General features: G+C 37.8%; 1 protein-coding gene across 1 annotated transcript in view; it reads right to left on the bottom strand.

Annotated features, from left to right (window-relative positions):
• Positions 1-13258: 13258 nt before the first annotated feature.
• The window catches only part of LOC121380253 (broad substrate specificity ATP-binding cassette transporter ABCG2-like), a 32115-nt gene continuing 29467 nt past the window's right edge, over positions 13259-15906 (bottom strand). The window contains exon 17 of the mRNA XM_041509091.1: positions 13259-15585. Within this exon, the coding sequence (XP_041365025.1) occupies positions 15435-15585 (151 nt within the window). The 3' untranslated portion in view covers positions 13259-15434. The remainder of the gene's footprint in view (positions 15586-15906) is intronic.

The following is a 15906-nucleotide window of genomic DNA, read 5'->3' on the forward strand; positions in this document are numbered from 1 at the left end:
TGGAAGGAAGGAAATGTGTTATTTAACGACACACTCTACACACGTTTATATGGCGTCAGACATATGGTTAAGGACCACATATATATTGAGAGAGGTAACCCGCTGTCGCCATTTCATGGGCTACTCTTTCCGATTAGCAGCAAGGGATCTTTTATATGCACCATCCCACATACAAGATAGTACATACTATGGCATTTGTTACACTAGTTGTGGAGCACTGGCTGGAACGAGAAATAGCCAAATGGGGCCACCGACGGGGATCGATCCTAAACTGACCGCGCATCTAGCGAGCGTTTTACCACTGGGCTACGTCCCGCCCCTTCGACAAAATAGTGTAATATGTATAGTTATGATCGGACATGAGCACACTTAACCATTAAATATATAATATATATAATATACATGTATGTCGCACTGGGGGGATGGGGTGTAGTATAATATCTCCATTGTTGTTTCTTTTATTACTGGTGGGTGATTTGCATAATGGGTAATGTTGTGTATATATACTCTTCAAAAGAAGAAACGCAAAACCACATTGTCGTAACATTTGGAGAATTGATTTAATTATTGAATGGTGAGTCCGATAATTACCAAATGTTGCAGGATTGTTCACAATTCACTCTAGTCCATTGTGAGTAAGTGATAGGACACACCACCAAGGTCAAGGTCATCTGGAGTCAATACCGGGTGTGGCCTCCGCGTGTGTTGACAACTGCCTGGCACCGCCTGCCCATTGAAGCAACCAGAGTACGGATGACGTCCCGGGGGATGGTGGCCCACTCGGCCTGCAAGGCTGCTGCCAGCTCGGGCAGGGTCCCACTGTGGTTGTCGCTCCCGGAGGCGTCGGTCCAACTCGAGCCATAGATGCCAATTGGGTTCAAATCCGTGATATCGATGGCCAAGGAAGGACATTAATGTTGTTGTTCTGTAGGAAAGCCGTTGTGAGACGTGCTGTGTGAGGCCTGGCGTTGTCATGTTGGAACACTGCGTTGGCGTTGGCCATTCAACTGGAACGATGTGTGGCCGGAGGATCTGGTCAATGTAGCCCTGTGCATTCAGGTTGCCCTGCACGTGGACCAGGTCAGTTCTGCCAGTGTGTGAGATGGCTGCCCACACCATGACACTACCCCCGCCGAATCTGTCCACTTCCTGCACGCAGTTTGCCGCATAACGTTCACCACGACGCCTATACACGCGACATCTTCCATCATGACGTCGGAGCAGAAATCGGGACTCGTCACTGAACCACACCTGTCTCCATCGCAGTTGAGGCCATTGTCGATGAATCTGGCACCACTGCAGTCGGAGTCGACGGTGTTGTGGTGTTAAGATGACACCTCGAAAGGACGTCTGGCACGAATTCCTACCTCACGTAGGTGGTTCCGTACGGTCTGGTCGGATATCCTGCGCAAACCTGGTATTGCTGGGCTGTGGAGGTGGCAGTAGTCAATCGTTCCCGAAGGTGGCGTACCCGGATGTAGCGGTTCTGCCCGGGGTAGTGACCCGTGGTCGACCGGATCTAGGGAGGTCACGTGTTGATCCATGTTGCTGGTAACGGTCCCACAGTCTGGAGATGGTGCTTGGGGACACATGGAATGCCCTGGCAACGGCCGTTCTGGATTCGCCTGCGTCTAGTCGGCCGATGTTGTGGAGCAAAAGAGACATAGCATTGTTTCTCTGCGGTTCACTGAGACGTGGCATGTCCTGGATTGTCAACTGTCGGCCAGATACAGAGGCCAGGCAAGCGAACACCCTGCACTTTTATACTGTCGGTGTTCATGTTGCACGTGCAGACAACGCACGTGCAGTGGTGACATGGTTTGCACGTGGCTGCGTTTTTGCGAATATTCACATTTTGGAACTTTATTGTACAGTAGCTGCGTTTTATCGAATGTAACCGTGGGAATGTGTTTGGGACATGCAATGACCTTATATTCACAAAGCATGAACCGGTAGGAAACATAAAATCGGAGTTATAACCCATTTGTACCCTTTTGCGTTTCTTTTTTTGAAGAGTATATATATATATATATATTATGTAAGTGTGACAGATGTGTGAAACGTTTTTCTGTAATATGAACATCCTGGGATGGCTCAATATAAGCCAACAAAGAGATTGACCAAATTAGCTGCTTTAATTTGTTTATAATCAAGTTGTTGTGTTTTTTAACAGCACTGGGGAGGTTCCCACTCCCACCCCTCCCTCCCCCCACCTGACTCTCTCTCTCTCTCTCTCTCTCTCTCTCTCTCTCTCTCTCTCTCTCTCTCTCTCTCTCTCTCACTCTCTCTCTCTCTCTCTGTCCCTCTCCCTTCTGTCCCTCTCCCTCCTGTTAATAAATCAATGTGCTCTATTGGTGTCTTAAACAAAAGAAACTTTTAAAACTAAAATACCAAGACAAAATAATTTTTTACAAACTCATAGATGTGTTCCCCGCATTTCAATCAAATGCTACATAGAGAATGGCTGTTAAATACCATTTATCTTACAACGAGTTGTTATAAAATGTATTTAAAAAGTTGTAAGATAAATGGTATTTAACGGACATGAATGTATTATTCTATTTCTAACATATCCTCAAAAACCAGATTTTAAGCACATTTTAAAAAAAAATTTCGATTAAAAATTATTTACAGCCCTTGTACTTTTAGCTAACTTATGTGTCACATACAAATGATTGTCGGGTTAACTATACGTCACAGTGTAATCGATTTCGATCATGCTGTTTTTTCATTGGATACATGGCATTGGTGACCTGGTCATCACCTAGGAGCAGCCAGTCGTATGTCTTGAAATTGTGCAAAAGGTGTACTCATTGTGCTTTCCATTCATATTTTTAAATCGGAAAAATACTTGCTGTCAATTTTTATAATTAATGTCAACAGCATAATTTAACAAAATCTATATTTTAATAATTTTGTTTTGCATTGAATGTGTTTATAATGTTGTTTGATAGATTGATAGATAGATGTGTGGCGTAGGAATGCAAAGTTTCATTGATAACTAGCTTAAAGGGACAGACCTTAGTTTTTAAACACTAAGGCATATTTTTCTTCTTGACTCTACTTTCAACCTCGTAAAAAAAAATTAGTGTAGTGATTTCCTGACCACAGGTCTGTGTGATGTGTAGTGCTGTAATGTAGCGTAGCCTATAACCCTCTCGCTTTCAGCTGCAGCCACTGAATAACCTGACAAGGTGAAAAGGAGAGCAGATGCTCGTAAGTTCCACCCTCCCGGTACATAACCTCTCCACAGACAAGATTCCCTCAGTACCCCTGCTCTCTCAGCTTGGCACACTACGGTAACTGGGCCATCGTGGACCTAGGCTAGATTGAGGGGGATCTCGGAGCAGCTGGAGCCCAGAGCTGCAGTGTGCATGGACACAGTCTGACACTCACTAATCCAGTCCCAGCTATGGGCAACTAGCACGGACAGGCAGAGGACGTAAGTCACAGAAGACTGTCTAGAAGGAAATCTCTGACCCAAAAACCAGAGCAGGCTAGTCCCGATAGTCTTGTCAAGCAGCTAGGCTAGGAGAAGATGACTCCAATCTAAAACATCATTGGGTAGATAACACTCACTAGTCCTGGTAGACAAGTTATCTAAGAGAAGAATAACTCAGATAGTAAATCACCCGGGTGTAATGGACTCGATAGCCTTAGCTGGTAACCATTCTTGAGGAGGAGGATTAATACCCCGAAGACATCAGCCATCACGGCATAGGAGATAATCGGATGTCTACGCTTTAAAACATATGGCTGTACAAGTAACATTAGAAGGATGTGGTGTCGTCCTGTTTGACCGCAGCCAGGATGGGACGGCGCCGAGCTCCCAGTCTCGAAAGTGGTCCAAACCAAACTATTGACCGCAGCTCTGAGTCTCCTGACACGACTTGGGGAGATCAAAGTAGAGCTACCAGTCAACAACAACTTCGCATGATGCATTGGAATGCTGAAGGAGTGCGACAAAAGAAGACAGAGCTGCAGAACTTCCTCAAAACCTAAAGCATTGACATCTGCTGTATTCAAGAAACCCCCTTAACAGCTCTCATAGACTCTTTGTCCGAGGCTATGAACTTCAGACAAGACCGGTAAAATCGAACAAAAGGTGGAGTTGTTACACTCGTCAAGAACACTCTCTCCTCTGTGGAAGTGGAATTTGAAAGACCAAGTGACGCAGACACAGAATACATCACTGTAAAACTTATTCTACAACACAGGAACGTCACTGTCTGCAATCTCTACAGACAACCAAACAAGATGATTCAGTTTAACAACATTCAGCCTGATGATGAAAATTGGATTGTAGTAGGCGATTTCAACAGCCACTCTCCCAGCTGGGAGTATCAAAGCCTAGATGCCAAGGAGAAGAGGTAGAACATCAACCATGTGATCCTAATAAATAAACCAGATGACCAACACACATTCTACTCCAGAGCATGGCGGAGCACCAGCAACTCTGATCTTGCTATTGCCACTGTGACATCCAGAAGATCACTGCTAGAGAAGTGTGCCAGCAGCTCGGAGGTAGTGACCATAGGCCAGTCATCCTGAACAAATCAATCGCACTGAAGGTAAGTTGCAACCTAGCTGGAACTACAAAAAGGCAAAATGGGATCTCTTTAAAAAACTGACTGACTCTTATCACCAGGAAAATCTCTATTTCAAAGAAGAGTGTTGACAAAAACGCCTGCAGCTTCACAACTGCCGTCCTCGATGCAGCAAAGCAAACAATACCGAGGGGAAGAAGACGAAACTACTAACCATTCTGGAACTCCACAAAGAGCTAAGTGAGGCCAGGGATATTATGGAAAAAACTCCAAATAATCGAAACATCGCTAAACACAACCAAGTCAAAACAGCATTTATCGACAAAAGGATAAAACAAACTCGGAAAAGCTGGCAGGAGAAAACCTCATCCTTAAATCTTGAAAAGGACACAACAAAACTTTGACAACTCAAGAGAACCAAAACAATTCTCAAAATAGATAAAGGTGCTGTCACAGGGAAAGCAGTGGCAAAGTCTACCAATCTAAAAGTGAAGCAAACTCCCATCAGGTAAACAGAAAAAAGATCAGAGAATTGAAGAAAGCTCCAGACCCAGAGATTAGCTCATTCATGACAAAATGTTTGAGCCTACATGAGCTTGCAGATGCACTGATAAAGCTCAAACAGAAGAAGGCACCAGGCCCTGATGGAATCACAAATGAAATGCTAAAACACCTCGGACCTGGAGCGAAGCGAACCCTCTTGCATATTGTCAATCAAAGCTGGCATACAGGGAAGGTCCCAGCAAAGTGGAAAGAAGCCCACATCAGACCTATCCTTAAGAAAGGAAAAGACTAGCTGCGTGGGCAAACTGATGGAAAGAGTCACCAACAAGTGACTTCTCTGGCATCTGGAGTCCAACTCTATCCTGACTCCTACACAGACAGGCTACCGACAGCATTACAGTACAGAAGATCAGCTGGCTTACCTTACCCAGGAAATCGAGAATGCCTTCCAAGAGAAAACGAAAGTGCTTGCAGTCTTCTTTGATCTGTCAAAGGCTTTGACACAATCTGGAGGGGCTGTTGCTCAAACTTCTGGAAGTAGGTATCAATGGGAAGATGCACAGATGGCTGAGTGGTTACTTGTACCAACGCACTGCAGGAGTGGAGGTAGACAACATAGTCGGCAACATCGTCAAAATGAGAGAAGTAGTGCCCCAGGGAAGTGTGATATCACCAACCCTGTTCCTTGTCTACATAAATGACATCACAGCAGCCATACCAAAGTACATCTCCAACACCCTACATGCTGATGACCTTGCTATGTGGAGCTCCGAGGAGCAACCTACAGAATCCGACTCATCATTAACAAAGTAAATGATTGGACCAAAAAATGGGGACACCAGCTCAACCAAACAAAAACAGTTTCAACACTCTTTTCCCTTTCTACTCAAAAGGAGAAAGTGAAGCTAAAACAGACAAGAGCTGTCAGGAAACTGTCATTAATGAAAAAACTGGCTGGGACTAACTTGGGTGACACCTCCAAGATCTTCAAGCAGGTATACACTGGAACTATAAGACCTACCATGGAATATGCCTCTCCAACCTGGACAACTGTTTCAAAAGCAAACAAGAATAGGTTGGATAAAGTGAAGCACATGGGCCTCAGAATCATCCTTGGTACTATGAAGAGCACTCCAATCAGAAAAATAGAAAAACCAACAGACCTTGAACCTCTGGAGTCCAGGCGAGAATATAAGGTCCTCATCCAAGGAGAAAAGATGAAAAGATTGTCGTCACACCCCCTACACCAAAAATTCCAGGACAAGAAAAAAAAACAGACTAAAAAGGAAAACTCTCAACTACTATGTGAAGGACCTGTAAACAATGGCTACTGATGAGCTCATGCAAAATGCCAGTCAATATGAAGAGCTTTCTCCATGGCTGGTCACTAACGCACCATCTCCCAGATATCAAATTGAATGTTCCAGGACTTACAACAAAGGGGAAGCAATCATCATCTCAACAGCTGGTACTCACCGTAGAAATGATAGACAGGCGATGTCCAAAGACAACCTGGATCCATGCATTCACAGATGGCTCAGCGGAGAATGCTATACGAAAAGATGGAAGTGGAGCATACATCATTAATCCAGATAGCTTCTTGGCCTCCCTCTTCATTCCAGTTGATGAGCTAAGCTCGAACTACAGAGCAGAATTACAGAGCGTCTGATAGAGAAAGGAAAGAAACAGAATACACTGCTGCTTCTAACAGACTCCTTGTCAGCTCTCCAGTCACTTTCACCAGGACCTTCAGAACTTCTGATTAGACAACTGCAAGAAAAATTGAATGCTCTTAATCAAAGCTGCAAGCTGATACTACAGTGGATCCCTGCACATGTAGGAGTTGCAGGCATTGAAAACGCCGACCAACTGGTCAAAACAGACAACTGCCTCCCACAACCCAACTCTTTCATATCATACAGTGAAGCCAAGACAATCCTAAAGGTAAAATTCAAATGTGATTGGAAGACGAAGAATGGTGGATACAATCCTAACTGTGACAGCATTAACCAACTAGACAGAAAAGAACAAACTTTAATCTTCCGTCTTCGCACTGGACATTGTGGCCTAAAGAAGCACCTAAAAAGGATAGGACTTGCAGAGGTGGCCCAATGTGAATATGGTGCTGATGAGCAAAACACCGGAACACGTTCTACAAACCTGCCCGCACCTAGAAGAAATTCGACAGAAAGTTTGGACGGAAGACACGTCCCTCAACACCAAACTCCGGGGACCTGTCGACGACCTCCGGAAGACGGCAAACTTCATTTCCACATCCTTTGTTCATTGGTGTGCGGTGTAATAAATAACATACTATACAGTGCATGCTGTTGTGTAATTATATGATAATTTTATATAGATTTTTTTTAAACATGATTTTGTTTGGTAATGGAGTGCCAACTAGTAAACATTTTATGTTTACATATTTTTTATCTGCCATCTTGAATATCTGGCAGTCATTTTTTAAAATGGCTACCTGAATTTAAAAAAAAAAATATTTGCATGCATATATATATATATATATATATATATATATATATATATATATATATATATATATATATATGCCATGAAGAACCTGACACAAAGATAATCTTTGCATCAGAAATTGGTAAACAAGGATACAATGTTGATATTTACTCATTATATAATCAGTGTTCTTTCTCTGTTACCCGAAATTGGCCCTAAACATTAGGACAAGCCAGAACAGTGACGTGATGGATGACGTGTTTACAGACACCGCAATGAACGTTTGCCAACAACTGCATCGCCCAAGTTGACAGATTCGGTGGAGGGAGTGTCATGATGTGGGGAGCCATCTCATACACCGACAAAAGTGAACTTGTGTTCGTACAAGGCAACCCGACAGCTGTACGCTACTGGGATGAAATTCTTCACCGTCACATGCTTCCCATTTTGGATTGACAGAGAGAGAACCCTTTCAGCAGGACAATGCCAGGCCGCATAGGGCACATGTAACAATGGATTTCCTACAGAATGAGAACATTAATGTGCTGCCATGGCCATCAAGATCGCCAGATCTCAACCCCATTGAACATCTATGGGACGGACTGGACAGACGTGTACGCCAGCGTGACCCGAAGCCTCAGATGCTTCTGCAACTGTCACATGCACTGCAGGACGAATGGGCTAGGATTCCACGTGCCCGGATTCAGACTCATTCAGTCCATGCCAAGGAGATGTTGCGCAGCGATTGTTGCTGCTGGTGGCCACACAGGGCACCGATTTCGGCGCCCTTGTGTGATGCTGTTTGGTAACGAAAACCGCCTCCACTGCCCTGTCCATAGCAAGAACATTGTCACATACTCATGTAAGCTTTGACTGTGATACGATCATAAATAACAAAATTATGCCACTTTGTATTAGAGATAATTCCATTAATATTTTGCCTATGCAGTCTTTTTTGGACAGAGTATAATTTGTAAAACAATTTTTAAATCCAGTATCTAATTTGTCAATTGCTATACATTATGAAAAACTTGTGATGTTTCAATCCTATTTTTGTCCTAGTTTTCCCTTTTATTTTCCTACTTTTGTCCTACTCATTTTATAAACGCAATCCCAGACTCTCCGAATATTGAATAAAATGTGAGCCACTGAATACTGCATGAAAGGTGCAATCATAAATGTGAAATCATTAAAGAAATCCACCGACATTAAAAAATAACAAACAACAAAATGTACAAATATTTTTAATCGATAGAATTAGCATGAAACTGAACCTGTGATTTACATACCGAGGGGTATCAATGACAAATTTTTAAAATAATGTAAAACTACCTTAATTATCTTTAGATGTGGCATCTTATCTTTCAGTGGAAGTTTGTAGGCCCCATACAGAAAAAGTTGTATATTTTATAAAAGTGGTTTCCATTAAACTAGGTTAAATATTAAATAAAATTATTTTCGGATGTGGTATTTTATCTATAATTGGAAGTTTGTATACAGAAAAAGTATTTTATAAACGTGGTTACCATTCAACTTTCTTAAATATTAAACTAAATGTGTTTAATATGTTCAGCTCCTACCACTAAAATTACATACTCGAAAATGCCCCAAATAAATGTATGCAGAAAGATGTTTCATATCAAAATGGTTATATATAATTAATAAGTATTAAAAACATTGATAACCTGTTTCCTTCAGACAATGCTTGATAAAATTATACAAAGGGCAAATGTTTAAGGAATCCCATTTTTTAATTGAAAAAAAATCCCTATATTCTTTGTGAAAAACCCTAAAACTTGGGGGGGGGGGGGGGTGATAACTGGGAGAGGGGGTTGTGAAAGTTTACAATAAAGCTAGTATTTACTTGCAACATAATGATTGCAATTTTTGCAGGAAATGAAACTCCTGAATTTGCTGCAATGGTAGCATGTTTCCTACCCATAGAACTTTTATTAACAAATAACATTACATAATACATGTTCTTGTTTCAGCAATATTGTTGTTTTTATAAATTAGGAAATAAAATTAAGTTTGTGCTTGGCTTACTATACAAAAATAACATTTTAAATAAGAGGGGAAAAAGAAGTTGATACAGTAAAATGTAATGCTAGTTGCCACCACAAGATACATACATGTATAAATAGCAAGTTAAAAAGAGTTGTACATAAAAATATACAAAAGGAAAAATAAAAAAATAAATTGATATAATGTATACAATTTCAAGAATTAAATGACTTATATAAAAGGGCATAGACTATATTTATATAAGTTTATTCACGTTTAAGAATAAAAGGACATCTTTAAAACGGCATTTTACATTAAAGGCATACTGTCACAGATTTAAGAACCTTATTTCTCTAAAAATGGATAATAAATGAAAATTACTTTAATATTTGAAACCAAATCTAGCTATCGCATCACCATAACTGAATCACGATGGAGTGAACTCCAAGTCAACCCTGTTGACAATATTAGTTTTTGAATTATAGACCATTGCCATAATTCAATTATTTTTATGAAATATTAATAAGTGGAGTATGGTGGCTATGTAGATGGTTGAATAAAGTACATTTAGGGACAAATCAAATTTATATATTTTTAGGTAATACTTTGTTAGGTTATTTAATAGGTCAGTGGTCTGTGACATTATGCCTTTAACATATATTTTAGAAAATACTTTCGTTGCACGAGTATCTTTGGTCATTTGGCTATACATACTGCAGTGTCATGAGGTAGCCTAAATACTTGCTGCATGACAAAACATGTATCAGTATTTATAACAATATAAAATATACATATACTGTTAATAAATTACAGAATCTGGTGTGCAATATGTATGGCCAAGGATCAAAATGCACAATTTAAAATATATATACATATATATATTACAAGCAGCTTTTGCTTTCAATCTTAGTTGTGCCAGTATTCCAGATAACTGATAACTGATACTTTCTAGTATTTGTTTCCAGATTAAAATCTAAGAAGCAAAGATTGAATTCCACTCCACGAAATAAATGCATAAATCCTGGTTTAAACTGCAATCTCAGACATTTAATATTTCAGCATTTGGAATAGATAACATTTCTTTGGGTGATGCAGCCTTTTATTTTGTTTCATTAAGGCATTAGGAGAAACATGGCTACTTTCTTACAACCTATCATTTCAGGTTTTCCACAGAAAAACCCCAATAAAACAAAAATTTATATATTTGGTTGTTTTAAATATTAAACAATTTAAAAAACTGAAAAACATCAATACATTATTTTAAAACAAATTTTTAAACCTAAAAGATACATAAAAATTAAATTCAGTTGGCAGCAATAAATCTTAAACAATTTTAAAAACTGAAAAACATCAATACATTATTTAATAAAAACAATTTAAAAACCGAAAAAGCTACATAAAAGTTATGTTCAAATGGCAGTAATGAATCATACAAATTTTCAATTAATTGCATTGTTAAAAATTCCTTAAGTCTACTATCATTATAAAACTGTAGGAATGAATAAAGGAATGAATGCTTAATGACATCCCAGCACAAAAATAACATTGGATACTGGGTATCGAACAGAAAGCTGTAGGATGCATTATCATCATCATAATTCAAAAACAATTGCACAATAACCATATACACATATACATATCATTAAAAACATTATATAACAGAAACATGAGCTTTACAAAACTTCATCATTCAAATATACCTGTACTGAACGACAAAAGAAATATAAATTTATATTAAATTAAATTTAGTTCTCTTTAAATTATTTCAAATTAATCAGCTGGAATCCCATTATTTTTTCTTGTGTCTTTTAAAATAATATCTTGTGATCATTGTATGCCCATTTCGACAATCTATTTACTGAATTAATTTTTTTAATTATGCATGTTAAAATATTCACATTTCTTTTTTGTTCAGTATAATACCAAAAATATATATAACTCCAAGTAACATTCATCACAGCAATATAAATATCACATGTAAGAACTTGCAGACTAGAGATCTAACAAGGGCAGTGTAACTAATTGGTGCAGTGCCAGATTTATAAGAGGGCAATTGCCCCGGCTCCCCCCCCCCCCCCCCCCCCCAAGACTAAGGATTTCCTTTATAAATTTTTTTTAAATAATTATAAAATTAGTTAATTTTTTTATTTGTCATGTAATTTAATTTCTATGTTGAAGGGCCCCCCAAACCTGAAGTGCCCCAGCCCCCCAAGGTCTAAATCCGGCCCTGGCCACAAGGCAAACCTTTGGTTAAGCATATTTTAGTAACAGTTAATGTTAATACTGAAATTAACTACATAACATAAACAAGCTTTGGTACCCTAGGCAACATAATACACGCCCTGAAAAAAAGGGTTGCCAAAACATGACTCGATGTGGAATTTACTTGTAAAAATAGACAAGCATGTTTTTTCAGCACCATCTTTCAAATAAGGGAAGTAACTGTCAGTGTATAACTTAGAACAAAGTGATTTGACATATTCAGTCCGACGCCCAGCCCCTGGCCATGCCAGAGACCGGATGTTGGATGGACATCCCTGAACCTTTTTTGGATATAGGCGTGTTAATAAAGTTGAAAGAAAGATTTGACATTATTATTAATTTTAATTTAATATGCATACCTTCTGTCACTATAATTTTTCTAAATAGGGTTGTAATATGTGTCAATATAAAATATACTTGTTTTAAACAAGCATGAAATATTTTGTAGCACCATCTTTCAGATAAGGGTATAGTATGGAAACTGTCTATGAATAATTTAGAATAAAAGGTTTAGGGCCTACTATTATTATCATTTAAATTTAATATATGCATCTTCAATCCCTAAATTATTTGTGAAATAACTCTAAAAAGCATCACTATCATTACTACATTGAATGATATATTCAGCTACATTTGTACAAAGTGCATTTAAATTTTAGTACAAAGAACTTAAAATGTCAACCAATTAAATACTGTATACATATTTAAAACAACGTTTATATCAGCTCTTGCAGCCCAATGCCATATACCAGTCATTAAAACAGATGCTTTCTTTTTGGTTATAAATGTTTTGCATAGATTTGTGAACTATATATTGCATAGTCATCCAAAATGGATGTTTTCTATATCAACCGACAATAAAACATTGTGATAATAAAAGTACCATTAACTCTTGTATACCTCATATGCCATTAATTATCTTTTTAATACATTTTTGAAAGATCATTATTTCACAAACTGATTTCTGTTATCATGTAAAAAAAAATTCAGCACACTCCAATTTCCATCATGAGTATAAAATATCAATATATATTCTTCAAAAAAAGTAGGGGAACCTAAAATATTAATGTTAATATCAACTATTAGACTGAACATACATTTTTACCACAGACATCCTAGTAAAGAACGTTCAGGTCTGTTTATCAACACACCGAAACACATTCTATAGTTTGCACATGCAGTTGCCCCGTACACGTGTGTGGGGTGTCATTCTTTATTTTGAGAATTTCCAGGAAGGTCGATTAATCACTGTGGAACATTATTTCTGTCAATCTTTTTCATTCTGTTGATCATACAGTTGTTATTGTTTTGTTTTTAGTCATTTTTATTGTTTGAATTTGCGATTTACTGATAAAAAAAACGTTATCTTTCAAATTTCACTTCTGACCCCAATCGTCCTTAAAGATCTTTGGTGGTTATAAAGCCTACTGTAATACTAAACTACCGGTTGTAATGTTTGCCCAATTAATTCACTATTATCATATAACCATTCCCCACAGCTAATGTACCTTACAATTTTGGTAATTGTAAATTCTTATTATAGTTCCCCTATTTTTTTTGTTAAGAGTATATATCACAGACACACACACAATGTTGCTATGAATTATACAATAATGTGTATCGAAGATATGTCGCTATAGGATATGTGTTGCTGGTACTTGGGGCCCCATGCTTATAAAACTATTAAGAGACCAGACTCGATCTCTAATGACGTCACATACATACAATTTGTATGGCATTGCCATGAGGTTACTGTCCCAGACTCTTATTAGTCTCGAGTCTAAGACTAAACATTTTATAAGCACCAGACGAGAACTCTTCGCTGAAAGGTCTTTCACTGACCGACTATTCTAACCCTGACCCTAACCCTAACTATCTGCCAGTGAAAGGTCCAGTAATGCATGTTGCTATGGTAACCTAGTAAATGTATATAACAAATAGTTTTGCTGAGAATATTGTCAACATACACAGTCGATACAAGGATGGAATGAGAATATATAAAAGATGTTTATCTCACATAAGTGTTACCCTGAGAATTAAATTACATATATATAATCCATGTATAAGATCCAATTGTATATAACAGATATGGTGTTTACCTGACCATAAGATCATCTTATATAGCAGATGTATACAGTTTTAATATGAGCAATAAAAATCAACTTGTTGATATTGTTGCTATGAGAATATCATTCATAAAGAAAACATACTGTGAGAACAAATAGAAAACTCACATTATCAGCATAATATATAAAACAACCCATATTGTTATAAAAATAAATTAACTTATATCACGGTCACCATGTTCTATATAACAATGAGCAAGTAAACAAACAGACATCATGATGTTCAATAATAAGCAATATTAACTTGTTAAATATTACCAATGTTATCCAATTAATAAGCAGAAAACAAATGGATACCATGTTGTACAATAATAAGCAAGTAAACAAATGGATACCATGTTATCCAATTAATAAGCAAGTACCAAATGGATACCATGTTGTACAATAAGCAAATTAACTTGTGCCAAGGATACTGTTTTGTCCAATAAGCAAGTTAACTTACATCATAGATACAGTGATGTACAATAATAAGTAAGTTAACTTACATCATACATGTAGATACAGTATTGTACAATAATAAGTAAGTTAACTTACATCATAGATAGTGTTGTACAATAATAAGCAAATTAACGTACATCATGATTCTGTGTTGTACAATAATAAGCACGTTAACTTACATCATGATTCTGTGTTGTACAATAATAAGCAAGTTAACGTACATCATAGATACAGTGTTGTACAATAATAAACAAGTTAACTTATGGTACATCATGTATACCATGTTGTACATAAGAATAAGTTGCATACAGTGTATCATGAATATGGTGTTGTACAATAATAAGCAAGTAAACTTACATGTTGTGCAATAATAAACAATTTATATACCATGGATACTGCATTGTACAATAAGCAAATTAACTTGTATCATGGATATAGTGTTGTACAATAATAGGCAAGTTAACTTACATCATGGGTACCGTGTTGTATAAGAATAAGTTACACATAATACCACGAGAAAACTGTTGACAATAATAAGCAAGTTAACTCACATCATGGATATGGTCTTGTATAATAATAAGTTACATAATACCATGAGGAAATTGTTGACAATAATAAGATAGTCAACTTACATCATGGGTACCGTGTTGTATAAGAATAAGTTACACATAATACCATGAGAAAACTGTTGACAATAATAAGCAAGTTAACTTACATCATGGATACCAGAGGCAGATCTGGGGGGGGGGGGGGCCTAAATTGTGCGACAGTTATAATTTTATTATATATTAATTTTCGTTTTTTTTTTATGATCCCCTCCAAACCTCCCTCAAAGTTCAATTGGTATTCTGCTTCACGTCATTGGGGGCCCCCCATAATGGATTTTCTGGATCTGCCACTGAATACAGTGTTGTATAAGAATAACTTACACATAATACCATGAGAAAATTGTTGACAATAATAAGCAAGTTAACTTACATCATGGATACCATGTTGTATAAGAATTATTTACATAATACTACGAGAAAATTGTTGACAAGTAACCTGACTTGAATCTCAGACATGCATGTAATACTGTTGAAGATTACTTCCATTTTTTCAAGCGCCTCAGCTGTACGTATGTCAAAGTTAACAGTATGGCAGTCATGATAATCAAGGCGACCACCGGTTTCCACAGGTCCCAGACTGTAACGTACTTAATTCCCTGAGTATCGAGGTACGAGGCACCAGTGGTGCTGAAATAAAAGGTAACAACTCTTACAGTTAAAGTCAAAGAAATATTTTTACGTTAACTTTATAATAAAATTACGGTCTATCAGCTGTACAGTTTAAATCTGTTTTATTGTAGGGCTTTATTTAATGACAGACTCAACACATTTTATTTATGGTTATATGGCGTCAGACATATAGTTACGGACCACATAGATATTGAGACAGAAAACCCGCTGTCGCCACTTCATGGGCTACTCTTTTCAATTAGCTGCAAGTGTTCTTTTATATGCACCATCCCACAGACAGGGTAGTACATACCACGGCCTCGATATACCAGTCGTGGT

This window comes from Gigantopelta aegis, chromosome 8 (genome assembly GCF_016097555.1).
Source record: "Gigantopelta aegis isolate Gae_Host chromosome 8, Gae_host_genome, whole genome shotgun sequence".
NCBI classification, from domain to species: domain Eukaryota; kingdom Metazoa; phylum Mollusca; class Gastropoda; order Neomphalida; family Peltospiridae; genus Gigantopelta; species Gigantopelta aegis.